This window comes from Eurosta solidaginis, chromosome 1 (assembly GCF_040869045.1).
Source record: "Eurosta solidaginis isolate ZX-2024a chromosome 1, ASM4086904v1, whole genome shotgun sequence".
NCBI lineage: Eukaryota > Metazoa > Arthropoda > Insecta > Diptera > Tephritidae > Eurosta > Eurosta solidaginis.
In genome coordinates this window covers 298686503-298713883 of record NC_090319.1, presented here as the reverse complement: position 1 = coordinate 298713883, position 27381 = coordinate 298686503, and the positions used below count along the sequence as shown (strand labels likewise).

Genomic DNA, 27381 nt, shown 5'->3' with positions numbered 1-27381 from the left:
TACGTAAGCATTCGTTGAAATTTGAAGCCTCTAGCTCTTAAATTGGGGCAGTAATTACGAAAAGTTTCTTATCTGAACAACCGGTTGTGGGGGATATATGCCATATACATATGTACATATACGACCGATCTCATCAATTTTTTCAGACAACAATATGTGCAATATACGGAAGCATGTGGTGAAGTTTGAAGCTTCAATCTGATAAATTGAGGAAGATATGACAAAAATCCTCTTTTTCTGAAAAATCGGTTGTATGGAGGATATATGCTATAGTGGTCCGATCCCAATAAATTTACACAACTATTGATTCTATGACAATTGATCCGCCGGGTCAACTAGTTTATTATAAACAATTTCTTTCTTATGTACATACATATGTACAAACGCCAACTGATTTAAATTTTTCGTCTAAAAATAAATAATTCCTACTTATAAAAAGCATCCCATTCTAAAAATACTTCAAATATACACAGTTGAGGAATTCATAGTTTGTGGGCAAAGTTAACAAACATGTGGCATCTTTAACCAAATAAGATACACTTTAGCTGTGAGCCTTCATTAAACATAAATTTTGTTTTAATTTTAACATGAATTGAACTGTCACATTTTAAAATTATTAAATTTACTAGTTTCTTCTTCTTTCTATACCTGCTGATGTGAGATCTCAGCTTTGCGCAAAATGAAAACATAGAGCCAACTCGTGTTATCTCCCAGTAATACGCGAAGCAACAGAGAAAGTTACCAGAGCGTTAAAGTTAACAGACGGTAATGTTAATGCCTTAGATAACACGTAACTGTGATAACCCCAATTATATTTACCACATATTAACTACACTTAAAGTCTACACCTTTTCAAGTTTATAATGAGAAACGGTAAGATTATATTGAGAATATATAAAGTCATAACGCGAAATAAAGCTTAGTATTGAGAAAATACAAATTGATAATGAGAAATGTAATTTCATAATGAGAATTTATAAATTGATAATGAGAAATATAAGTTGATAGTGTGAAAATACAAATTGATGATGAGAAATGTAACTACATATTGAGAATATATAAATTGATAATGAGAAATATAAATTGATATCGAGAAAATACAAATTGATAATGAGAATATATAAATTAATAATGAAGTTGGGTTAGGTTAGGTTGAACTGGCCGATCAATAAGGACCTCACATAAACTGAATGTGTCCATAGGGTTACCAGAATTTGTTTGACGACCAAATGGAAGAACCCAATCACATGACAGGACATATGTGAATAACTCCGTCCTCTTGGCAAATACTACATAGCAGTTTTCTAGCACTCAGTTTAATTGCTGCCTCGAGATCTGGCAAATCTGCCGCCCCTAATAGCTGGAGCCTTGACCTGGCGAGCGTAGAACATGAACACAGAACGTTCTCAACCGTTTTTTCCTGCAGCTCATACTTCCTACACTTGCAGTTACTGACGAGGTCTAACATATATGTATGTTACGGCAGAAGGCAGTGTCCAGTCAGTATGCCCATAGTGAGCCTTAAGTCTTCTCTCTTTAGAGATATGGGCCACATGATCTTAAAAATGGTGCAGCCCACGCTTTTGTACATGCCTTTCCTGCTTGATGGATCATATGCAACTCCTGTCTCCTTTTGATTTCTCCCAAACGGATTGAGAAGTCTATCGTCGACTCAGCGAGTATTGCACCCTCCTTTGCCAACTCATCGGCCTTTTCGTTACCTTCTATCCCTTTATGACCGGGAACCCAGTAAAGATGTGTGGTCCGGCCTAAAAGAAGTTTTTCTAATGTTTCTTTACATTCCAGAACATATTTTCCGGATACACTGCAGTCCTAGCTGCAATCCTAGCTCGCAGACCAGATTACTTATGGCACATCACAATTAAAATTTTATACATATGTATGTTCTCACTACCAATTTATGTTTTCTCATTATTAATTTATATTTTCTCAATATGTAGTTACACTCCTCATTATCAATTCGTACTTTCATAATATTAATTTATATTTCTCATTATCAACTTATATATTCGCAATATGAAATTTTGTTTCTCAATATCAATTTGAATTTTCTCAATATGAACTTTTATTTCTCATTATCAACTAATATAATTTCAATATGAAGTTCTGTTTCTCATTATCAGTTCGTATTTTCTCGATGTAAAGTTACATTTCTGAATATAAACTTATATTTTCTCATTATAAAGTTGAAAAGGTGTAGAAACTAATATTCAATTTAAGAAGCCCTTCATTCACTTTTTAGCAGCACTTGAGAACTTTATCATTTGAGATTTAGTTACGTTGGTGGTTTCTTTTTGTGCGAAGTAAAGTATTGATAGACTAAACTTCAGACGTAAAGCTTAAAAAAAATGCTGCACTTTTTCGTAGCAGACAAAGCGAGTCCACCTCTTTTTTGTATAACAGTTTATACACAGCCATTTCTAAGTGAACATTTCCAGCATTGGCATATAGTATGGCAGCGTATCGAGTACATTATTATCGGGCGCGTCTGTCGTTCGATCAAAACATAACGCATGACGTGGTGAAGTCATTAGCTGACGTACATTATACGCAATCTCATCGAAATTAATACGTTCACTAGGCTCCAACTGCCAGCAGTTGAGCAACAATTGATATAAATCCTGAAAAACGTAAGTCGGTCGTGCAGGACGCGAGCCACTTTTGATTGCCTCCAACAATTGCTGTGTATTAGTTATGTTCGCATATAGAGTGCCACCCAACGTACAACATTCCCAAGCGACACAAGCAAATGCCCAAACATCCGATTTAACTGAAAAATGCTGATAACGCAATGCTTCGGGTGCCAACCAACGAGTTATATCAATTCTCTTCTCATTTTGTACATACGGTATTGGACCAAAAAGTGATACTTTCAACTTTGCATCAGCCGTCACATAAACGTTATGTGAACATAGTTCCTTGTGTACAACTTTAAACTTGCTAAGATACTCAAAAGCGCTAGATATTTCATAAATCCATTGTAATACCAACTCTTCGGAGAGCGCTGTAATACGTTGCATTGGCGCTGAACTGGGTACACGTCTACTCTCGATGAGGCGGCGTTTTAAGCTTACCGTTTCATGTTCAAAAACCATATAAAACCAATCAGCGCTAGCCGATATACCATAGAAATCAAGTATGTGCTCATGCCGTTGCAATTTGGAAAGATTGCGAAAGTCACGTAATAAATGCGCCTGCTCTTTACCCTGCAAATCATCCAAAGCCAACACATGCAGCTGACAATCGGCGCTCGCTTCTGGCAGGTCAGCGGATATGAATTTACCCGTAATCACCTCACCGTAACGTCCCTCCGCAATCACGTCATTAACATTCATACGTAGCGCATTGCGAGGTAAATGTTTCGTTTTATCCAATGCTGAGATGAGTGCATCAAGTTGTTGGCGAAAATTCTCAGCAGGTAGCAATTCATCCTCGGTCATAAAACCATTATTCTCGCGCTCAATAATGGGTTGTTGCATTGTCATTTCATGAGCATTTCGATTCATGCCAAGGCGCGCTTGACAAGTTTTGTAACGCAAATAGAAATATGTAAATACGCTCAATACCAAACAAATGGTAAATATTATACAAGTTACGACCAATGCAATAATCGAAGCTCGTCCCGCATCGAAAGTGGCATATTGAAAATTATCAAATGTAATTGTATGCTGATCATGTGAGCTACGGGTGTAGAGAGTTTTCGTAATACCATCCAGCGTGCTGACCTGCAATTAGATAATACCAAAAAATATTTCTTAGACAATGTCGTAATAACAATGCAAGAAAGAGTGAGGATGTTTTCTCGAGTAAAATTTTAATAAAAGTAAAATAAAAAAATGTTAAGCACTTTCTTTATATAAATGGACTAAGATCGGCGAAAAATGTCTCCTTATATAAAGACATATTCTTGCTAAACTTTGATTTTTAAATTTTGACATAGAAATTGTAAACATTTTTATGAGAAATAAAAATATAAAAGCGGAGCGCATATTACTTGGATTGGAAAGTTGGTAGGAAAGGATATATTATTAGTCAATCAATTTCGCTCCACCTTTATACTTCTACTTCTCATAAATATTTTTGCAATTTCTATATCAAAATTTAAAAATGAAATTGTAGCTAGAATATGTCTTTATATAACTAGACATTTTTCGCTGATTTTTGTCCATTTATATAAAGGAAGTGCTTCAAATTTTTTTATTTTATTTTTCTCCTTTTCTTACATTTTCTCGGTGTCCTATCTGTTAAGTTTTACGCTTGTAGCTCAATGAGAACTTACATAAAAATTAGTTTGATTTTTCTAAATATCTCAGTCCGTGCGCCCCCTAGCGAATATTTTTCTCATGTCATCGGCTGTCATCGACCTCTGAATTAAGTTTGAAATTTCAAGTCTCTAACTCATCGAGAAGTTACTTAAAAGCTGGTTTGAAAATTTTCAAATTCTTATCTAATTATTTCGATCCGTGCGCCACCTAACGGATTTGTTTCCTTTTGTTGCATTGTCACGGTGTTTTTGTTGTTGTTGTAGCGATCAGGTTATTCCCCGAAGGCTTTGGGGAATGTTATCGATGTGATGGTCCTTTACCGGATACCGATCCGGTACGCTCCGGTAACAGAGCACCATTAAGTTGTTAGCCCGAAAATCTCGGGAATGATTTATATGACCACATTAAACCTTCAGGCCATCCCTCCCTCCCCACCCCCAAGTTCCACGAGGAGCTTGTGGTCGCCAGAGCCTCATCTGTTAGTGAAACAGGATTCGCCCCGGATAGGTGAGGTTGACAATTGGGTTTGGAGAAGCTATATATTGCGCTGGCAACCTGAAGGGTTGCGCTACACAGTCCCTTGAATCTGGTATTTTAGTCGCCTTTTACGATAGGCATACCTACCGCGGGTATATTCTGATCCCCTAATCCGCTGGGGGTTGTCGCGGTGTTCTAACCTATGTGTAAAGTTTCACGTTTGTAGCTCAATGAGAAGTTACTTAAAAATCGATTGCAAGATTTGTATGAAAAGCGGACAAACATACAACCGACCTAATATAAAGGAAGTAAAAACAGGCAAAGCAACATCAAAAATTTAGGAACAAGTTTTTTTTCAATTAGAAATGATTTGGCAAACACTCCGAGTGTATTTCTGCCATGAAAGGCTTCTCAGTGAAAACTCTCCTGCCTTGCAGATGCCGTTCAGAGTCGGCGTAGAACATGTATGTCACGCCCCGCCAATTCGTAGGAAAAATGAAAAGGGGCATGACGCAAATTGGAAGAGAAATCGCGCTCTCCATCCGTCTTCCAAACTCAGCTAGTATCTTTCAGGCAGACCTACTAGGAACAGAAACGGTCTGTTGACCCGTCAGTGAATACTCAGGTGCCACTCTCCTTACATACCATGTCCGATGACCAATCCGTTCTCGAGGGTATCCTCACCTTAAACTTCTTGTCAATGTTCAATGTACGCGAAATGTAATATGTGGTCGTATGTACGCCGGCTAACCTAACAAGGCTACATACTGCTTTTTGTTCCAGCATCTAGACTCCCTAGGCCTGATGGCAGAGGTAGTAGCTGTAAAGAATATGCCGATGTCTAGTGACAGCTGATTAAGGATAACATTTAACGCGTCCGTTGGAGACGACCTAATTGCTCCTGTTATCACTGCAAAGGCTACCCGTTGTACTTTGTTTAGCTGTCTCATGTTGTATTGCTTGTCCAGGGCTGTATAATTCCACATCGTAAGTTTTGGTTGTTGTTGTTGTAGCGGTGCTGCGCCCCATACAATAGGTGCAATGGAGTGTTTTTCCACAAAACAAATGAGCTCATGGGGGCCGGTTTCTGTTGACCTGCGCTTCGTGTACATGCCCAAAAGCCCCTCAAGAACCTCAAGCATAAGAGATGTAAGGCTTATTGCTCTAGTTATTATGAAATATATTCTTTCCATACAATATCTGTAGCGTTCGATTAGATATTTTTATGTTTGAGGTAATCACAGTTTGGTGGTAAAGCTATCATCTGGCATATGCACGCAGATAACACCTATGTCTGTGGCCACCCTTCCATTATTCAATATTTTGTTAATATGAAATAAGCTTAAATTTTAACATAAGTGAAATTTTCGAATTTCAAAATTATAGAAATTCACCTATTTCTTTTAAAAATTGTCTTCTTCTGTTTGCTTGCAAACGATTAAATCAGCAGACGCTAGATGCCCGCCCAACACTGAAGAAATGCATAAAGTTGGATTTACAAATGCTTTGATCTCGTTGCTTTGGCTTTGAAGCTGAGCGAGTTATGCTTGGCATTTCATGTTATCTCTTACGAAACAACAACAAAGACAGTTATCTAGGTGTTAAGTGTGTAAAAGTAAATAAACGGCAAGGTTAACACCAAAGATAACAAAATACTGAGATTATCTTAATTCATAGTATTGGCATTGCAAGATTTAGCATTTTATCTTTAGCGCTGCTAGCGATAAGCAAATTGGAAGTTCTATTTTATGTGGAAAGTTCCACGAAACCTTGGATTTCTGAGTGGAATATTACCCTATTTCGGGTAGCACCTTTACAGCAAACTTTTGAAAAACGCCCTATATTAAAATTTGTTTAAAGTACCCTCTACTTTAAAAACTTTTTCGAAAACACTTTATATCAAATATTCGACCTATCCCAACATAAAGTCAATCAGACCAATTCTAAATATTCCGCGGAATTTTGTTCTCGCGGATTTTTGTATTCCCGCGGAAGAATTCCTCCAATTCTTTTCTCCTAGGGAGAAGAATAATTTGGGAATTTTAGGAATTTCGAATGTTCGAAGTCCGCTGTTTTGTCAATTGAAATTTCGTTATTTTGTTTAAAAATTGTAAAGTTTAATTATTGTTGCCAATTTGTTTGAAATTAAGAAATAAGATATAAACAATGCACATTATTGCATTTCATTTGGTATTCACTGAAATGAGTAATGAATTGGTGCCACAGCAACATCAACAGAGGAGCATAAGAAGAAGAAGACGGCGGGATAACACAAATTCATTCTGCAAAGCAATTTTCTGGCGGCCAAGTCGAGTTGAGTTCCCCTTTCGCCATATGCCAAAATCTATTTAAGCCTTCTTAAAAAATCCTTGCCCAATTTCTGGATGGCTGGATGAAATATGCGAAGATCTCTTCCGTTGCTTATGATATACTTTTCGACTTAAAATAAAGAATATTGTGGTTGTTGTTGTTGTTGTATTAACAGTGAGAATATTGTGGTAGAATGGAAATACATATTTTAACACAAATTTATACAAATAAGTGTTCTTTCTTAAAATAACCAATTTCCTTTAACTATTTTGATGCATTCCCTTTAATTTAACTAGTGAAAAAACTCCTATGAAATGGCAGAGAAATCTCCCTCTCCCTCACATTCCTACTTTTCTCCCATAACCGGTTTCCGCTTTTTCGAACATTGTTCAGAATAGGAGGAAAGGGAGAAGTGAAAAAACTCACAAGTAATTTTTATTTAGAATACGAGGAATGGGAGAAGGGAAAAAACTCGCACGGAATTTTCGTTTAGAATTGGGCTGAATACCTTTTGAGCTGAGATAGGGCGTTTATGAAAACAACTCTTTTTGTATCTGATATACTTAGGGGCATAGTTGGGCATTATTCTCATAAATTTTTATCTAGATAACTATTCGAATGAAATTGAATCTTAAAAAGTTATTTTATTCATGAAAATATTATCCCTTAATAAATGTTCGATAGATAAATTATTTTTGAATCATTTTCCGATTGAATTTTTTTTATACTCAGCGTGCTTTGCACACAGAGTATATTAACTTTGATTGGATAACGGTTGGTTGTACAGGTATAAAGGAATCGAGATAGATATAGACTTCCATATGTCAAAAACATCAGTGTCGAAAAAAAAATTGATTGAGCCATGCCCGTCTGTCCGTCCGTCTGTACGTTAACACGATAACTTGAGTAAATATTAAAATATCTTCTTGTTACACGAGCTTATCTGGACCCATAATAGATTGGTATTGAAAATGAGCGAAATCGGATGTTAACCACGCCCACTTTTTATATAAATAAAATTTTGGAAAACACAAAAAACCTGATTATTTAGTAAATAATATACCTAGAATGGTGAAATTTGACATGTGGGCTGATATGGAGACTCCTGCTACAAATTTGGAAAGAAAATTTAAAATGGGCGTGGCACCGACCACTTGTGATAAAATCAATTTTACAAATATTATTAATCATAAATGAAAAATCGTTAAACCTATCGTAACAAAATTCAGCAGAGAGGTTGCCATTACTATAAGGAATGCTTTGAAGAAAAGTTAACGAAATCGGTTAAGGACCACGCCCACTTTTATATAAAAGATTTTTAAAAGGGTCGTGGACGAATAAAATAAGCTATATCTTTACAAAAAAGAGCTTTATATCAATGGTAGTTCATTTCCCAAGTGTATTTATAACAATAAATAGGAAAAACTTCAAATTTTAAAAAATGGGTGTGGCACCGCCCCTTTTATCACTAAGTAATTTTCTATGTTTCGGGAGCCATAACTCGAAGAAAAATTAACGGATCGTAATAAAATTGGGTACACAAATTTTCCCTATAGTAGAAAATATTTCTAGTAAAAATGGACGGGATCGGTTAAAGACCACGGCAGATATAAAACAAGTTTAAAAGGGTCGTAGACTAGAAGAATAAGCTTTGTATAACTTAACAAAAAATAGTTTTGAACCAATGATATTTCACTTATCAAGTTTTATTGTAAGAGGAAATGGGGAGACATTTTTTTTAAACGGGCGGTGGCACGTGGTATGTAGAAAAGTAATTTATATGAAATGAAATGTGCAATTGCAGCTCACGCTGAGTATATAATGTTCGGTTACACCCGAACTTAGACACCTTTACATGATTCAATCAATTCAACAAGAGGTTTGCTCGACAGACACGTTTTTTGATAATTGCAGTAATTTTGCTCCCAAATCGAATTGACATCCGTTAACTGTGTTGTTTCTTTGCGAATTTTCGAAAAATATTAGTAGTAGAAATAGGAAGCAATCAGTTTACAAATACCCGATAAGTACTCAACAGCATAATTCCCTAGAACATTTGACTGTGTCTGAACATAGGTTTTATGAAAAGTACGGACACCAAGAAATCGTGCACTTTCGTAAACCTATGAACATACGAAACTTAAACTAATTCAAAATTCATCATTCAACGTCAAAACCTCGACTATTAAATCGATTCACGAAAAAATGTCATTAGTAAATATTGGAGATGCCATAACGAAGTGTACTCATTGGGCATGTTAACTTATTCAGGTAAAAGTCTAGAGTAGGAGTCTACTGCTAATACGCGTGCAAAATCCTAAGGCGAAAAAGAAAAATTGTATCTCTGTCCGGAGATATTTGCAGTTGAAGTTGGCAATTTTCATGTGATTGTTGTAATGTTTTTGTGCACTGAAAACGATTTTGTGTGCAAAGGGAGTTTGCACGCATTTAATTTTGATCCCACCTCATTGGTGGACCGGCCAGCGTATGTAAGCTCGGCTGGAGGCCGCGTCAATATCTTTTGAACGAGCTACAATTTTTATTTCCGCCTTCGAATTATTGTTATCGAGGTCAATACGCGTCTTTTAACACTTCTCTCGATGGTTTTGGGCGCGTATTAAAAGTCTACCTTCTGTTCTATTAATTTCGTATTTTCGGAACTATCGTCTCCATTTAAGAATTTGGAGAATCGGTTTATATTTGGAATATTATGCATATCCCGACCTCGTGAGGTAGTATCAAATGAACGTATTCCGAATATTCTAAATTAACGGTTTACCCGGAACGCTCCCATGAATGCTTAACGGAAAAGAGCTTTCCGAAATTTCAGAATGAAAAGGTGAATACTCCCTGTGTGGCAGGAACGAACAAAAGCTTAACTCTTCTGTCAAAGCCAAGGTAGGAATATAAATTTCTAAAAGAATAAGCCAGTTTCTTTATTTTTGTTTTTGTCAGTTCATTGCGGCTGCTGAGTTCCGTATCACCCCATGTCGCCTGCCTGTTCAAAATCATGCTATCTTAAAATATTTTTAAAAAATTTCCCAATTTAGAATTTGTCACAAAACCGCGCTATATTAGAGTTAGATTGAAAAACGCTACATCTCAGAATGCTTTTCATCAACTCCCTCTTATGACAAAATGAATTGAACTTATGCTCATATAGGGAGTTTTTGAAACAAATTTTGAGATATTGCATTTTTGAATAAAATTCTAACGTACGGCATTTTTCAAACAATTTCTGAAAGAATACCCAAAACCAACATAGCTTTACCAATTCACGAAATATTTAGTAGAAAATGAATTATTTCCCCAAAAACTTTTGGCAATTACAAATTTTTTATCACTACTAATATACTACCAAAGATACTTGTCTACTACAATTTTACTGGAAGGGATTGAATTACTCCCCGTTTTCCTTACTTCGTAAAAGCAACCAGTCCAGATTTTTCAATTTGGGAGTGTCAAAGATCTGTCATCATTGAAGAACAAACCTCTAGTAATTGAATCATGACACCTTTACTTGTTTTTTTTTTTTTTTTTTGAAAATTCGCTTTGCTCATTAAATATCATAGTACAGGTCTACAAGTAGGATATGTAGCAGCGCGCACATACACATCCACGTTCACCTGATAAAATGCTTGTTCGTTTTTTGTGTGGATGCTATTTGGCACTGTTGTACTTCTTAGGTCCAAGAAAAGTGTAGTAGCTGCTAACGAAAACTGTGTAAAATTTTTATTGCAAAATTACAAAGAAATATTCTTATTTACTTTCAAATGAGCACTTAATTATATCTCTCTTTAAAATCCATATATTTTGGACTAGTTTAATTAACAAATTGTGATACTTTATTACCGGGGACGATTGCTAAAACACGACCAAAACCGTCGGTGGAGGTATTAATATACGCGTTTTTGCCTCGCTTCCAATAATTCGAATACTTTTCGCCTTTGAACTATAGATAACAGGACAAAACGCGTCTTTTCATTTCTCTCTCCACATTTTTGGAGGGGTTATTGCAGTCGACCTCGGTTTCAAACTGTTTTTCGCGGAGAACTTTTGAACGGATAGAAAAACTTAGCACCCGTGTTTGTATTCTTAATACTGGAATAACTACGCATCCTCATATACCCCAATTCAAGACTTTTGCATAATTTTCTGTAGGATCCATATAGGTGCACTACATTTTCATAATAATTCGTTCAAAAAAATTTACCATCACAGCAACCCATATCTGATATTCCGCTCCTTTTTTTTGTTTCACTGCGTCGCTTTCCACGACAACAACCCCGGTAATTTTGACACTTCGTTCAGTGTCAAACGCATGTTCCACTCAGGTTCCACACTAGTTTGACACTGACCGAAGTGTCAAACGGCAGTGTGTTAGAAAGAGAAAGGAATTGTTTCCTTCTCATACATATCATACTTGTAAACCTGTACTATGATTAAATATGAAGCAAATAAAATTATTTTTTGTGTTAACTGGAAGAATTATTATTATTATTCGAATACCGTACAAATAAATTTTTGTTTTTAAATAAACAAAATTAACTGTACTCGTAAATATCCGAAAAAAAATCACTTGTCTTTTATTCGTCACTAGAATAAGTTTTGCTTAGCTCTGCTTAAGGGTTTCTTAAAACAAATTCAGAGTGTTTTGGTGATAAGGTGATACTCCGCTGGTAGTTATGTTCCATTTTTATTTATAATTAGTATACATGTAGATTTGGGATTCAGCGACGAATTCCAGAAGTCCAGCGTAAGTCCTTTGGTTTTTGGATTCAAATTTTATAGAGATCGACTTGAACGAGACACAGAATATGGTTGTACCAAAATGTAAAAATTTAAGTTTTTTTGGTGCACTCTAATGTAAGTTAGATACATAGATCACCTTAGCTTTTACTCAAATTATCATCTGTTCAAACAAACTGACTGGCGTGGCTTAATCAAGTTAATTTGAAATGTCGAAAAATTTTTGCATATGTAAATATGTTTGTTCTAGCGATGCTGCGAATATTTGTATACGTTAATAAGGAACTTTCGTTTTAATTTTTGTGAATGCGAATGTTATGAAAAAACCGGTGCCAAAAATAAAATGTTAGGTCATGTGTTCAGTGAGTATAACATAGGGGTATAAGTCTGTGGCTTCCCGACATAACCGATTCGATATCTGGGAGGTTTCATGAGAAACTAAACCGTGGTGCGGAGATAATTTTTCTTATAAAACTTGGAGCCGTGTGGACACTAATGTTGTAAATACCTCCAATCAACCTAAAAATATGAAATTTAATCTTTAAAAGTATTTTTAATACATTTTTTTCTTAAAGTAAGGTGCTGATTTAACTATTTCAGTTAGGTTGAAACAGCTTGTATTGAAAAAGCTGTCAAACCATTTGTGATTTACCATTTTTGCATACTTCAAGGCGTAAAATAAAATTTTTTCTTTTCTGTAGCTTTCCAGCCCCCAAATTTCAACCATCGCTAACGCTAAAACTCCATCGCCAAAAATATTTTAAATAGTATGAAGTACGCGGAAAAGTATGCAACATTTAGTACCATATAGTCGCAAGGAATAACAGTTTAACTCCTATACTTTTACAAAGTATTTCGGCGGCTATTCCTTATGTTAATGTTCTACATTAGGCTTGGGGATCTATTGAACTAAAGAACGAAAGAACTAGATCTTTTAATCGAACTAGTTCGCTAGTTCGTTCAGTAAAGTGAACTAATCTTTTATGTGGCAACTTTGCAAATTAAAATTTCAAAATGTATGGCAACTCACTTCTTTGTCAAAATTAAAACAGCTGATCGAATTTCGCGATGTTTACCGTCATATCGCCATTTTGTCAAGTTTTAAAATTTATTTTAGAAGTTTAGTCTTATAAATGTAATAGTAAGTGTTTCCATTCTGCTTTCATAAATTTAGCTAGAAAAATGTGTGATTAATACATAATGATTTGTTTCAGATGCCAAAGTGAAGTGTAATATGGAAGCACTTTAAAGACAGTCGTCAATGATGACATGATATGAAACTTCTCGCTCTCTGAGAGCGCGTGAAAATGTGCATTTTTTATAACATTGACCATAGATGCCATCATCCTCAAAATCAAATTTGGGAATTTCGGAATAACTTTGGGGTATTTTACATGGTAAAGGTTTAATTTATGATTTTCACCGAAAACTTACTCAAGATTGTCAAATGGGATATCAAAAAACTCGAATTTTTTCAGGATCACAAATACAAAAAAAGCTTATTTTACCCGTTAAAAATTTTTCCGTGACAACACGTGAAATTTAATTTTTTGATAGCTAAGATAAAATGTACTTATCTATTTTCGTGCGTTAATATAACAGCTCATTTAATTTTGTTATTTCTTGTACCTTTTTTACAAATTTTTGATCCGCTTATGTAATATACATTTGAAATGAAAATTAATGAAAACACACCGATTTTCTTGCATTTTTTTTTTTTGCGCGGTTTACGCAACTCTGATCTTCAAGACCCATTCTTGGAAACGAATGAAGTTTGTTTACAATCGAACGAACCAATGTTTACAATTGAATGAACTTTAAGACCCATTCCTGGAAACGAATTGAGAGAGAATGAATGTTTCGTATCATGTCATCATTGACAGTCGTGAAGAAAACAAAAGGAAATGCAAATACTGCCGAATTCCCATAAGTGTTGCTGGCGGCATATAAGATGTTTAAATCAGGAATTGAGTAGATTTGACTTCCGAATTGAACTATTTCAAATGATTGAACAATAATTCAATTAGGTGACCGAACTAAGAGCCAAAAGAACTAGTTCGATGGACTGAATGAACTAGAAGTAAACTAATATTTTCATTGAACTAAAGAGTCCAACTCTATTCTACATACTTTTTTTTAGCGTTAGCGAAGGTTGGATATTAGGGGCAGGTTTTTTGTACGATTTCTTTGAGAGCACTCCTTACTAGTGAACATTTCCGGGTAAATGACTTTTTAAAACATTTAAACATTGTACCTACCTCCTAAAACAATTTTCTGCGAGCTTTAAAAAAAATCGGGAAAGGCTTTCGTGAGAAAGTGAACGGTTGAAACATTCTATAAAATTATTCCGATATGTATTCTATTGCACTTATTCTAAAGGCATTCCTGCAACATTTAGTAAATTTAAAATGGCCATAGAAGAGGTATTACACCAAACATCTTTCATTCAGAGTTAGAGTTATTGCGCCCCCAAAATTGCTGCTGCACAGCACTTGACATATCGGCCCATAATTATGCGATACTTTGATTCGCTTTCTCATATCAACTTTAAAATATATCTTCCATGTAATTACACATTTTCTTTACAAAAAAACTTTATCGGCCAGATGTACATTAAAGTTAACACAAGAAAACGGCCCTTAAAAAATCAATACCAATTTTACTTGAGTTTTCTAGATCGAAGCATTCACGTCACAAGCGCCTTCTCTTGCCTCTTCGATGCATGTTTCTATATTTCTAGAAGTCGAAAGTTCGTAAAGTCCTCTCTCAGCAAACGAAAATCGTGGTCTACAAGTCAGTTATCGTACCTATTCTGCTATATAGTGCACAAGCATGGACGCTGATAACATCAGAAGAAGCGGCACTAGGAGTGTTTGAGAGAAAAGTTCTTCGAAAGATTTACGAACCGCTAAGCGTTAGCGATTTCGAGTACCGAAGAAGATTTAATGGTGAACTGTACGAACTTTACGCAGACATCAACATAGTCCAGTGAATTAATGTTATGCGAATGAAATATGACGCTTCGGCTAAGAAAGTATTTTTATCGCAACCCGCTTGTTGTGAACAATTGGCGCCAGTTGGCATAGCGAAGAAACTAGCGCGCCTTGTTGGACCGTCATAACCGTTCAAACGCTTAAGTGCCAACTAAGTAAGGAACTTAGTAGTGGAATAATAAAGCTTTCAAGCACAACATCAAAATAGATACATTAAGATCGTCTCATATTCTAGGTTTCAGATACCCGATCCTGTAAAATTTCGGTATCAAACAAACTTTCGACATCTCTACTACTAATTAATGGCTTTAAATGCTTCAAAATCGCATTCACAACCGCGTTTATTTAAAATTGCCCATTCGCCACATTCCTATAATGTATGCAAGTCTATTTGGAATCTTTATGGGATCTAAACTAATATTACGTGCAAAAACTTATCAAAACCTGTGCTATCACTACCGGATATAAAATGTTAACAACTCACCAATCCCAAGCTAAGATGAATATCAGCGTTAGTCGTATTTAGTGGTACATTCACATAAGATCCATAACTTTTACCATCACCAACAACAAACACACGCGTACGATTATCCTCTGGTCCATTGTAATCCAATTCTGCCGCTATATAATATGGCAAACCGTCATCTTGCGCTTTCTGCCAACTACCCAACAGTTCAGTGTCAAATGGTTGACTCAATGCTGGATCAATACGTTCTACAATAACCAACACTTTACTCAATGGACCATTATCATTACGCATTTGTGGAATTTCTATAGTCATCTCAGTTTCCGTTGTACGTAATACACGCGGTTGTGGTGGCATTGGACTTGGTACACCCACCATAGTGTGGGCCAGTAACGAATCACTTCCACATATTAGCTGTGCACACATTGCCTCTACTGTGATATTGTATTCAGTAGCCGGATGTAGATCAGTAATTTCGAAAGTTGTCTCCATGCCTTGTACTATGAATTCAGGTTGCGGAAAAAAAGGTAACGCCGAGTATGTATGCAGTACATGGGTACGTATAAGAAAATTTGTAATCTCTTGCACTGATTTGGAGTTCATTGTGCCTGTTTCGGTATTAGCGGCCACAAAAGCTTGGCTGGGCGCCACATGCATATCCCAAGCAATTGTTATTGTATTTTCGGTAACATTCGCCAGACGCAAATTTCTTGGTGCAGTTTGTGCAGCCCATATTGTTGAATAATAACTGTGTACGCCGACACCGCCACAATATTGTGATTTGTCAGCTAAACAACGTGTATTACATAGCTTATCATCCAAGCGATCCTGTGAAATTATATTATGCGTACAAAAACAACGTTCCGCTGAGAGTATGGCATAACTAAATGTTTTATGTTCACATATTTCTACACAAGTTCGTGGTGTTTTCGCGTAGATGGATTCCTTTAGAAGATCAGTGCGTGCGGTGTAACAGCCAACATAATAAAATGTTGACTCACCAATAATGGGAACTATTTGTAAATGTTCTGAAGTTTGTGCTTCGTTGAAATTAAAAAAAAATATAATAAAAATCAATGTTACTGCAAACTGCATCAAGCGGTAAGAACGATGTTGTGTTGTTGTTGTTGTTGTTAAAAAACGCGTTGAACTTCTGTTGGTGGTGTTGGTGTTGTTGCTACTTCGACTGCAGGTGTGACTACACGCGTTACCTGGGCGGTGGCTGCTATTGTTATAATAGACTTTCTTTTTTCGTTGTAGTAGCCAAAGCATTTGTTGTTGTGATTCTAATGAAATTTCTAACATTTTGTATGCTGCTTAATGTTACCGCCACTGTTGCTGAATTAAGACTAATTAAATACCTCGTTCTATAGGCGTTCAGGGTGCCACCCTCGAGTCAAAAACGCTTCACGTTTTTTTTTTTTTTTTGCTCTTATCAAATTCGATCACCCGTGCGATTTTACCTACTGCTGGCTACCCAATTAAAATTTGTTCGTTTGTACTTTTTTTTGTATTAGTTTTATTAGATTTTTGAATTGTGTTTTTAATTTTTCTACAACGTTTTGTTTTCCTCGTTCATATTTTACTATGGAAATTCGCAGTCTGAATAGTTGACGTGCATCATGATGTTTTGCGCTTCATTGTCCAATATTCCAATATAATGCAGCGATTTAACAAACAAGCACAACAGAGCAGAGCACTCAATCAGTAACGTTCCATTTAAACCACACACGGCTAACTACTAAATGAGAATTGACAACGAAGCAAGCAGCGCTCAGTTGTCTATTTACTCACTTTATTATTACACATATTCGTCGTTCCCTTAGTCGACAAAATAATATTTCCAAGCGATTGAGACGAATGGAGGCTGAAAAGCAAAACCTGTGCTTAAGTGGCTGTCATGACGCAATGTTGGACATAGTACAAGCTCTCTTGATGTTGTGCATATCGTTGTTACTTTAATATTTTGTTGTTTACCAAGCGCCATAAATACTTAACACGCATGTAAAGAAAAGAGATCGCCAATGATCTCACCTGCGTTTCGTGGCCACATTTTTTTCTTTTTCACTATTGCTTTCTGTTTTGCTTTACTCGCTATTGTTTGGTATTTTACCTGTTTTCATTTTAGCCCGGCTCTAAAGTGCTTCAAACCATTGATGACTAATACCCATATGTTGTATTGGCTTGTTCCATCAAACTCTTATTTTTTTCGTGCTGAGAGAGATAGGGGGAGAGAGAGAACACATTGATAGTATGAACTGAGAACCACCAAAGCTATGAACAGTTACCTTATTTAAATTTACCCTCTAAGTGCCAATTAATTATATACACTGTGTGACAAAATAAAAAAATAATTAAAAACAAGTAAAGTTGTCTAAGTTCGGGTGTAATCGAACATTATATACTCAGCGTGAGGTTCAATTGTACATTTCATTTCAGATAACTTACTTTTCTACATAACACGTGGCACCGCCCGTTAAAAAAAAATGTCTCCCCATTTCCTCTTACAATAAAACTTGATAAGTGAAATATCATTGATTTAAAACTATTTTTTCCTAAGTTATAGCTTATTATTCTAGTCTACGACCCTTTTAAACCTTTTAAACTTGTTTTATATCTAAGTTGCCGCGGTCTTTAACCGATCCCGTCCATTTTTACCAGAAATATTTTCTGCTATAAGGAAAATACGTGTACACAATTTCATTACGATATGTTAATTCTTCGAGTTATGGCTCCCGAAACATAGAAAATTGCTTAGTCATAAAAGGGGCGGTGCCACGCCCATTTAAAAATTTTTTTTCTAATTTTTATCAAGAGTCTCAATATCAATCCACACGTCAATTTTCAACATTCTATGTGTATTATTTACTAAATAATCAGGTTTTTTGTGTTTTCCAAAATGTTATATATATAAAAAGTGGGCGTGGTTTTCGCTTTGGATTTGGATTTCGCTCATTTTCAATACCAATCTATTCTGGGCCCAGATATGCTCGTGTACCAAATTTGGTTAAGGTATCTCAATATTTACTCAAGTTATCGTGTTAACGGACAGGCGGACGGACATATCTCAATTGTTGCTTTAATTTTTCATTATGACAATAATCAAAATGTGACGTTTTCTTTTGCATGCGTTGTGGTAGGGAAACTGTCAACGTGCGTTGTAGGCTTAACAATACTTGACCAATTTAAATGTTTTTTAACCCAAAAAATTTCGTTAATCTATCAGCTTGTGCCTGATGTAGGCTTCGTTCAATTTACTAAGTATACTGCAGTAATTTTTCTATTCAAAAATTCGATAAATTAAAAAAAAAAACACACACACTTATTATTGTTATGAATTTGCCCAAAACTCTTCGGTTTTCTTTATAAAAAAAATCCCTAATATGTGCATTGATTGGTTTTTGGTCGTGAGGGTGGCGTAAGTCCTTTGAGATAGGACGTTTTCGAAACGGTGCTATTTCACTTACTTCCAATAAGGCGCGACAATCGCTTCTTCTGTCTGCCAACCGGCGACAAAAAAATTTTTCTCTAGCGGGGTCGCCCCTCGGCAGTGTTTGGCAAGCGCTCCGGGTGTATTTCTGCCATGAAAAACTGTGAAACTCATCTGCCTTGCAGATGCCGTTCGGAGTCGGCATAAAACATGTAGGTCCCGTCCGGCCAATTTGTAGACAAAATCAAGAGGAGCACGACGCACATTGGAAGAGAAGCTCGGCCTTATATCTCTTGGAGATTATTGCGCCTTACATTTATTTATTTATGTTTATGTTGATGTCTGCGTATAACTCGTACAGCTCATCGTTAAATTTTCTTCGGTACTCGCCATCGCCAACGCGTCGAGGTCCATAAATCTTTCGAAGAACTTTTCTCTCGAACACTCCCAGAGCCGTTTCATCTGATGTTGTCATGGTTCATGCTTCTGCACCATATAGCAGGACGGGAACGATAAATTACTTGCAGAGTGTGCTTTTCGTATGCCGAGAGAGGACTTTACTTTTAAAATGCTTACCTAGTCCAAAGTAGTATTTATTGGCAAGAGTGATTCTTCGCTGTATTTCAGAGCTGATGTTGTTGTTAGTGTTGATGCTGGTTCCCAAATAAACGAAGTATTTTACTATTTCGAAATTATAGCTGCCAACAGTAGAGTGGTTGCCAAGGCGCATATGCTGTGACTCTTTGCTCGCTGACAGCAGGTACTTCGTTTCGTCCTCATTCACCATCAAACCCATCTTCTGCTATTTCACTTAGCAGTCGATAATACTCGATAGTGTTTGCTAAACCACTTCCGAGATTTTCGCAAGCATTTGATGTTTGATTTTGGTAATACAATGAGCACATCGAGTTTATGTGAGTTCGTTATTTAGCGTGCAGTTCAACCTAACCCAACTTTTATAACAAAGACTATATTGTAACGAATTTTAGGAAAATTCCGCTTATTCCAAACCTTCTGCTAACTTTCGAATTGCTAAACTGTTGAATAAATAACTCCAATATTCAATAATGCAAAATGGTCTTTATTAGACTACTTTGAAAGTACTTCACAATAACACTTATACTTCGCAACCAATAGCGTGCTTAAATCAAAACTGATTGCTGACTACTCAGCTTGCGCTGCTGTTATACTTTCCGTTGCTTCATTCGCATATTTCTACTAAAGTTTAGATGTTTCGCCTTCTAGAATATCTTGCTTGGTTACCAGCGATATACATGTATATATGTAGTTTATACGTTTCTCATAGTCATATGCGTGTGTATTTGTGAGCCCTATTCGGCCGTAGTCATCGCGCTTGTGAGTATCTCTCCGTTGCCTTATATGTATGTGCGTAAGTGATGATTTGTTTACGTACACAAGAGTGGCAGCTTGCTTTATTGTTGTAGTGCCTTCATTTAATAATATAATAACATAATATTTTTGGTTAAAGCCATATTCCTATGTAAACTATTTCCGTTACTAGTTGCTCAATCGGAGTTTTTCGATATAAACGAACCTCAGGTACGGACTAAGCACGTCGAAATACATACATCGCTCTGATATATAAAGTTGTTTTTTTTTTGTGTGATGCTGATGCGCCCGCAAGGACGGCAATCTAAAATCACAGGAATCTTGAATCGATCTCCGTGTTTAGTCCTGCCAATGAAGATCGTGCCTCTTCTTCTGCTCACATCGGTTTGTGCTGATTGCAAATCGTTTTTGTGGTAAAGCGCCAATTAGTGATATGATGCCGAGGGTGATGGTAATTTTAGGTCAATTAATCATGATGCTTCTACCGTCCCTCGTACATACAATACATATTCAATACGTCTCATTGGCATATATCCAACTGGTCTGGAAAAAGTGACATTTTATACTGTAATACGTAATTTTAGTGTTATTGTATTCAGTTTCACTAACTAGTTTCTTGCTCTCACATAGGTATTAGGGTGCACCATAAAACCACTTTTTTATATTAACTGCTTTAGTTGTCATCAGATATTATAATCAAAATGCAAGAAACCATTCATTTAATTAATAGTCAGTTGTAAATGCGAAAGTCTCACTTCAATATAAAAATAGTCCACATATCGGATTTCCTACGAATTTTCTTATAGCCTTCGTATGCCCTGTCATATTTCCGTTCTTCAGTTCAGAAAGGTTTTTAAGTCTTGGTGAAGCAAGTGTTGCCTCTTTAGGGGGACTCATGTAACCGTATAAATGCCTTATAAAGTGTGTAAACGTATAAATTTATCTAGTTTACGCACGAGCTGTCAAATTTTGTATGAAAAATCATTTACACAATTTGTATAAATTTACGCGCACATTTCATTGTGTAAACGCGGTAAACTCAAAGGAATGCAACCTTGCAGACATTACAGACGGCATTTTCATCAAAAATATCCAACATCAGCAAGTAAAGACGTTTTAGTTTTGATTTTTCACTTAATCTTGGTATTTTTTAATTTGTATAACCATCAAAAAAATTTTTTTGGAAATAATACAGCTGAAAAACAATCAAGTTTATCAAGAGTATTACTAGGTGCGTTCATATAACCGCGTGTGTAAATGGATATAATTTTACACCTTATAAGTTTATATGCTATCATGAGTCCCCCTTTTATCTATTAAAGTATCATCGCACTCATTATGCCAATGCAAACTAGTAGATGCAGTTTGCTTAATTTTGTTATTGCTATTCTTTGCGTGGTCTTCGGCCACTCAATTAAGGAAGCATAGTTGGTTATTGGCTTCACAACAGTTTTCAAAGCTCCAGTACACCGTTTTTGGAGATAGCCCCCATGTTTTGCCATTCACCCTTATTGTCATTGTCGTCGTCGTCACTGAACGACGACGACTCACGACACCCCTGCAAAAATTGGTGGATTACGTGTTCCATTTTCTTGATGTTGGAGTACTCTAACAATACTCCTTTGCAATTTTTTCAGCCGACCATTGCTCGTTTTTTAACGACAGTGATCACGACACGATGACGATCGAACAGAGTTGCCAAAAGTAAAATATTGCATACAAATAACTGATAATAAAATTTTACTATGGCAACTCTGATAAAATGCAACCGCGCACTGGTATTATGTACACATACTATAGTATAGATAAATATTAGTTTCTTTATTCACGCAAATGCTAAATAACATAAGAATATTCGTAGTATAAAATATAAAAGTTGTATTGCCCCTCTTCATTTACTTTCATTTTCAATGAAATTCACTCCGATAATTCTTTCCGACACAATTCCTCTTTAGTACTTTGGCATATGATCCTCTGTGGGTGCTCCATGGAGTACTACAGTGAAAGTACTTTGGAAAGTACTCTCACGTATGTACTCTATGGAATACTCACAAACAAAGCGAGAGTGGGATCACCTACTCCTCTCCTAGGACATCGCAATGTTAATTGGAGCACATTTTTTGTATGAATACAGATTAGTTTTGGAACACTCCTATACTCCTAAAGGAGTATTCCTTACACTATTTATAGAGTACTCGCGTTTTTTGAAGAGACGTGTTAAATCCGGTATTGCCATCGTCGTTTTCGATAACTATTGACGACTATCGACGCATGTTTAGTATTCGCTAAGCAAATTTGCTGTCGTCATCGCCCTCACACGACGCCATTTTTGTCGACGCTGTTTTTACAGACGACAGAAGAAAAATTTGTAAGCAAAACATTTCTTTTTTAATTAATTAAATATACAAATATGTAATATGCATTGTTTTTTAAATATTCAAAATGAAAAAAAATTTAAGAAAAAAAACTTTTAAAAATAAGCTTTTATTATTGGTTAATAAAATTAACTAAAAAGTGAAAAATAAATTGACTTTAAAGAAATATAATACTATGTACAAACACACACCAAATTGGCAATTTATACCATGTGGGCAATTTAATGCGCAATTTATCATATATTAAATTGTAATAATAAATTGCCTGTTTAAAAAAATTGCGTAATAAATTGTTCCAAACTGCAAATGCAACCTTGGAAAGTGTGTTTATTGAGTAGGTTTAAACGTCAGTTACGCATGGCTCAACTATATGGTTGGCTCATCTCATCAGCTGATTTTATTTTTTTCATTTCACTGGAGTAGGGATTGTCAAAAGAAGATGGCAAACTCAAAATGAAACCAAAGCATTGAACACATTTTCTGACAACACACAAAAATTTCAAAATTGTATGTTTTCATTCCATTCCATTCGCCTAATACCAACACGCATATTTTGACAGTCTGAACAAAGGTATGTTGTTGCTGTAGAGATGAGCCAACCAACTATCAAATTACTATTGTGTAAGCTAAAATGAGTTGTATGAACACCACTCAATTTAAATCGAAATTGCATCAATTTATTTTTCTGTTTGAACATAGTATAACACTTCATAAGTTCATTGTAACCTTTAACGATAATTAAGCTTTTTCGTCGGCGACAAAAAAATTCCATATTGTACATAATTATATATTTTTATACTAAGTTGAGCAGAGCTCACAAAGTATATTAACTTTGATTGGATAACGGTTGGTTGTACAGGTATAAAGGAATCGAGATAGATATAGACTTCAATATATCAAAATCATCAGGATCGAAAAAAAATTTGAATGAGCCATGTCCGTCCGTCCGTCCGTCCGTTAACACGATAACTTGAGTAAATTTTGATGTATCTAGATGAAATTTGGTATGTAGGTTCCTGAGCACTCATCTCAGATCGCTATTTTAAATGAACGATATCGGACTATAACCACTCCCAGTTTTTCGATATCGAAAATTTCGAAAAACCGAAGAAGTGCGAAAATTCATTACCAAAGACGGATAAAGAGATGAAACTTGGTAGGTGAGTTGAACTTATGACGCAAAATAGAAAATTAGAAAAATTTTGGACAAGGGCGTGGCACGGCCCACTTTTAAAAGAAGGTAATTAAAAAGTTTTGCAAGCTGTAATTTGGCAGTCGTTGGAGATATCATGATGAAATTTGGCAGGAACGTTACCCCTATTACTATATATATGCTTAATGAAAATTTGCAAAATCGGAGAACGACCACGCCAACTTTAAAAAAAATTTTGTTTTAAGTCAAATTTTAACAAAAAATTTAATATCTTTACAGTATATAAGTAAATGATGTCAACATTCAACTCCAGTAATGATATGGTGCAAAAATAAAATAAAATTTTAAAATGGGCGTGGCTCCGCCCTTTTTCATTTAATTTGTCTAGGATACTTTTAATGCCATAAGTCGAACAAAAATTTACCAATCCTTGTGAAATTTGGTAGGAGCTTAGATTCTAGGACGATAACTTATTTCTGTGAAAAAGGGCGAAATCGGTTGAAGCCACGCCCAGTTTTTATACACAGTCGACCGTCTGTCCTTCCGCTCGGCCGTTAACACGATAACTTGAGCAAAAATCGATATATCTTTACTAAACTCAGTACACGTACTTAACTGAACTCACTTTGTATTGGTATAAAAAATGCCGAAATCCGACTATGACCACGCCAACTTTTTCGATATCGAAAATGAAAAAAATGTCATAATTCTATACCAAATACGAAGAAAGGGATGAAACATGGTAATTGGATTGGTTTTTTGACGCAAAATATAACTTTAGAAAAAAACTTTGTAAAATGGGTGTGCCACCTACCATATTAAGTAGAAGAAAATGAAAAAGTTCTGCAGGGCGAAATCAAAAGCCCTTGGAATCTTGGCAAATTAACATATATAAATAAATTAGCGGTATCCAACAGATGATGTTCTGGGTCACCCTGGTCCACATTTTGGTCGATATCTGGAAAACGCCTTCACATATACAACTACCACCACTCCCTTTTAAAACCCTCATTAATACCTTTAATTTGATACCCATATCGTACAAACACATTCTAGAGTCACCCCTGGTCCACCTTTATGGCGATATCTCTAAAAGGCGACCACCTATAGAACTAAGGCCCACTCCCTTTTAAAAAGGCTCATTAACACCTTTCGTTTGATACCAATATTGTACAAACGCACTCTAGAGTCACCCCTAGTCCACCTATAGAACTAAGCCCCACGTCCTTTTAAAATACTCATTAAAAAAAGAACTAAATGAGCTGATAGGCACGCTTACGTGAATAGTGCAATACACTTTTTTCGAACTAAAAAAAATACATTTTGTTTTTAAGTTAAATTAATTGATATGACAGGGCTGAAACAATTACTACTCATAGAACAAAGGAGTGAAACTACAATTAGCTAAAACCAAAAAGAATTTTTTAAATGAAAGTAGTGTTGTTTTTCTGGTATTTAGTTGGTTAAAATATTAAAAAAATTGTAATTATAGTTGTTACAGTTCGTTACAGGATTAATTTAAAAATAGAACGAAAAAGCTGTGTTAGATATTAAAGATAAAACATACCGAATTTTAATTACGAATAATTTGCAGTAAATCCACGGCCATGTGTGCTGAATTACCGGTTTCGAAGAGACCTAAAATGATCCCAGAAGGGTCGCTAAATGACACCAAAATAGTCACGAAATGATGCCGACGGGATCCCGGACAAATCCCGAAAACTAATCAGAAATGATGCTGGAAGGGTCCCAAAATAATCCCGAAGTAGTCACGAAAAGTCCCGAAATGACCCTGACGGGATCCCGGACGGATCCCGAAAACCATCCAGAATTGATTCCTGAACGGTCCGCAAATGATCCCGAAATAGTCCGGAAAAAGTCCCGGAAAAACTCAGAGTCCCAAAGTGATCCCGAAAAAGTCCCCAAATTGCACCGACGGGATCCCGGACGGATTCAGAAAGCCATGCGGAATTGCTCTCTAAAGGGTTCATATTGACCGCGAAATAGGCCTGAAAAAGTCCCGAAATTACCCTGACGGGATCCCGAAAGCAATCCAGAAATTATCCCCGAAGGATCCCCAAATGATCCCGGAACAGTACCGAAAAAGATGCCGGAAGGGACCCCAAATGATCCCGTAAAAGTCCCGAAATTACCCCGACGGGATCCAGTGCGGATAACGAAAACCATCCAGATATGATACCGAAAGGTCCTCAAATGATCCCCTAATAGTACCGAATTGACACTGACAGGATCCCGGACGGATCCCGGAAACCATCCTGAAGTTATGCCGAAAGGGAGAAAAAGTTGAGAAAGTCGAGAAAAAGTCCCCAAATGACACCGACGGGATTCCGGACGGATCCCGAAAACCATCCAGAAATGATGCCGGAAGGGACCCCAAATGATCCCTAAAAAGTAGTGATCCCGGACGGATCCCGAAAATGATCCAGAAATGATGACGGAAGGGACGCCAAATGATCCCGAAAAATTCCCGAAATTACCCCGACGGGATCCCGGATGGATCACGAAAACCATCCATCTAGGCACCCCAAATGATCCCGAAATAGTCCCGAAATTACCCTGAAGGGATCCCCGAGACATCCCGGAAACTATCCAGGAATGATGCCCGAAAGGTTCCCAAATGATCCCCATATAGTCCCGAAACGACCCTCACGAGGTCCCGGATGGATCCCGAAAACCTTCCAGAAATGATGGCGAAAGGGTTCCCAAATGATCCCGTATTATTCGCGAAATAGTTCGGAAATGACCCCGATGGGCTTCCGCACGGATCCAGAAATGATCCCGGAAGGGTCCCATAATAATCCCGAAAAAGTAACAAAAAAAATCCCGAAATGACTCCTACGCCATCCCGGACGGATCCAGAAATGATCTCGGAAGGGTCCCCAAATGATCCCAAAATGGTACCGAAATTACCCTGATGAATCCGGCAAATCATCAACAATTGATGCCGGAAGGGTCACCAAATGATCCCGAAATAATACAGACAAAGTCATGAAATGACCCATGCTGGGTTCCCGTACAGATCCCGAAATCCATCCAGAAGTGATGCCAAGGGTCCCCAAATGATCCCGTATTAGCCCTGAAAAAGCCCCTAAAGGACCCCGACGGGATCCCGGACGGATCCCGAAAACCATCCAAAAATTATCCCGAAATAGTCCAAAAGAAGTCCCGAAATGACCTTGACGGGATCTCGAACGGATCCCTAAGTGATCCTAACGGGACCACGGACATATCCTGAAATCCATCCAGGAATGATCTTGGAAGGGTCCCAAAATGATCCTGAAATAGTCTCGGAAAAGACCAGAAATTACCCTGACGAATCGCGGACGGATCACGAAAACCATCCAGAAATGATGCCGGTAGGTACCCAAATGATCCCGAAATAGTCCCGAAATGACCCCGACGGAATCCCAGACGCATCCCGAAAACCAACCAGAAATGATGCCGGTAGGTACCCCAAATGATCCCGAAATGACCCTGTCGGGATCCCGAACGGATCCCTAAAACTATACAGAAATGATGCCGAAAAGGTCCCCTAATAGTCCCGATATGACGCTGACGGAATCCCGGACAGATCCCGAAAACCATCTGGAAATGATGGCGAAAGGGTCTCCAAATGATCCCGAAAAAGCGCTGAAATGACCCCGACGGGATCCCAGACGGATCCCGAAAACCATGCAGAAATTATGCCGGAAGGGACCCCAAATGATCCTGAAATGACCCTGAAGGGATCCCGGAAACTATCCAGAAATGATGCCCTAAAGGTTCCCAAAT

The 27381-nt window shown here is 36.7% G+C and overlaps 2 protein-coding genes across 3 annotated transcripts in view; one reads left to right on the top strand and one right to left on the bottom strand.

Annotated features, from left to right (window-relative positions):
* Positions 1–27381, top strand: part of atl (atlastin GTPase) — a 93443-nt gene that overhangs the window by 23695 nt on the left and 42367 nt on the right. The gene's annotated exons all lie outside the window — the stretch shown is intronic.
* Wsck (tyrosine-protein kinase Wsck) lies at positions 304–17393 on the bottom strand. The gene is made up of 2 exons (XM_067761176.1): positions 15300–17393; positions 304–3746 (listed from the first exon to the last, which is right to left on the bottom strand). The coding sequence occupies exons 1-2, from the start codon at positions 16584–16586 to the stop codon at positions 2442–2444; spliced, it is 2592 nt and encodes an 863-aa protein (XP_067617277.1). The 5' UTR covers positions 16587–17393; the 3' UTR covers positions 304–2441.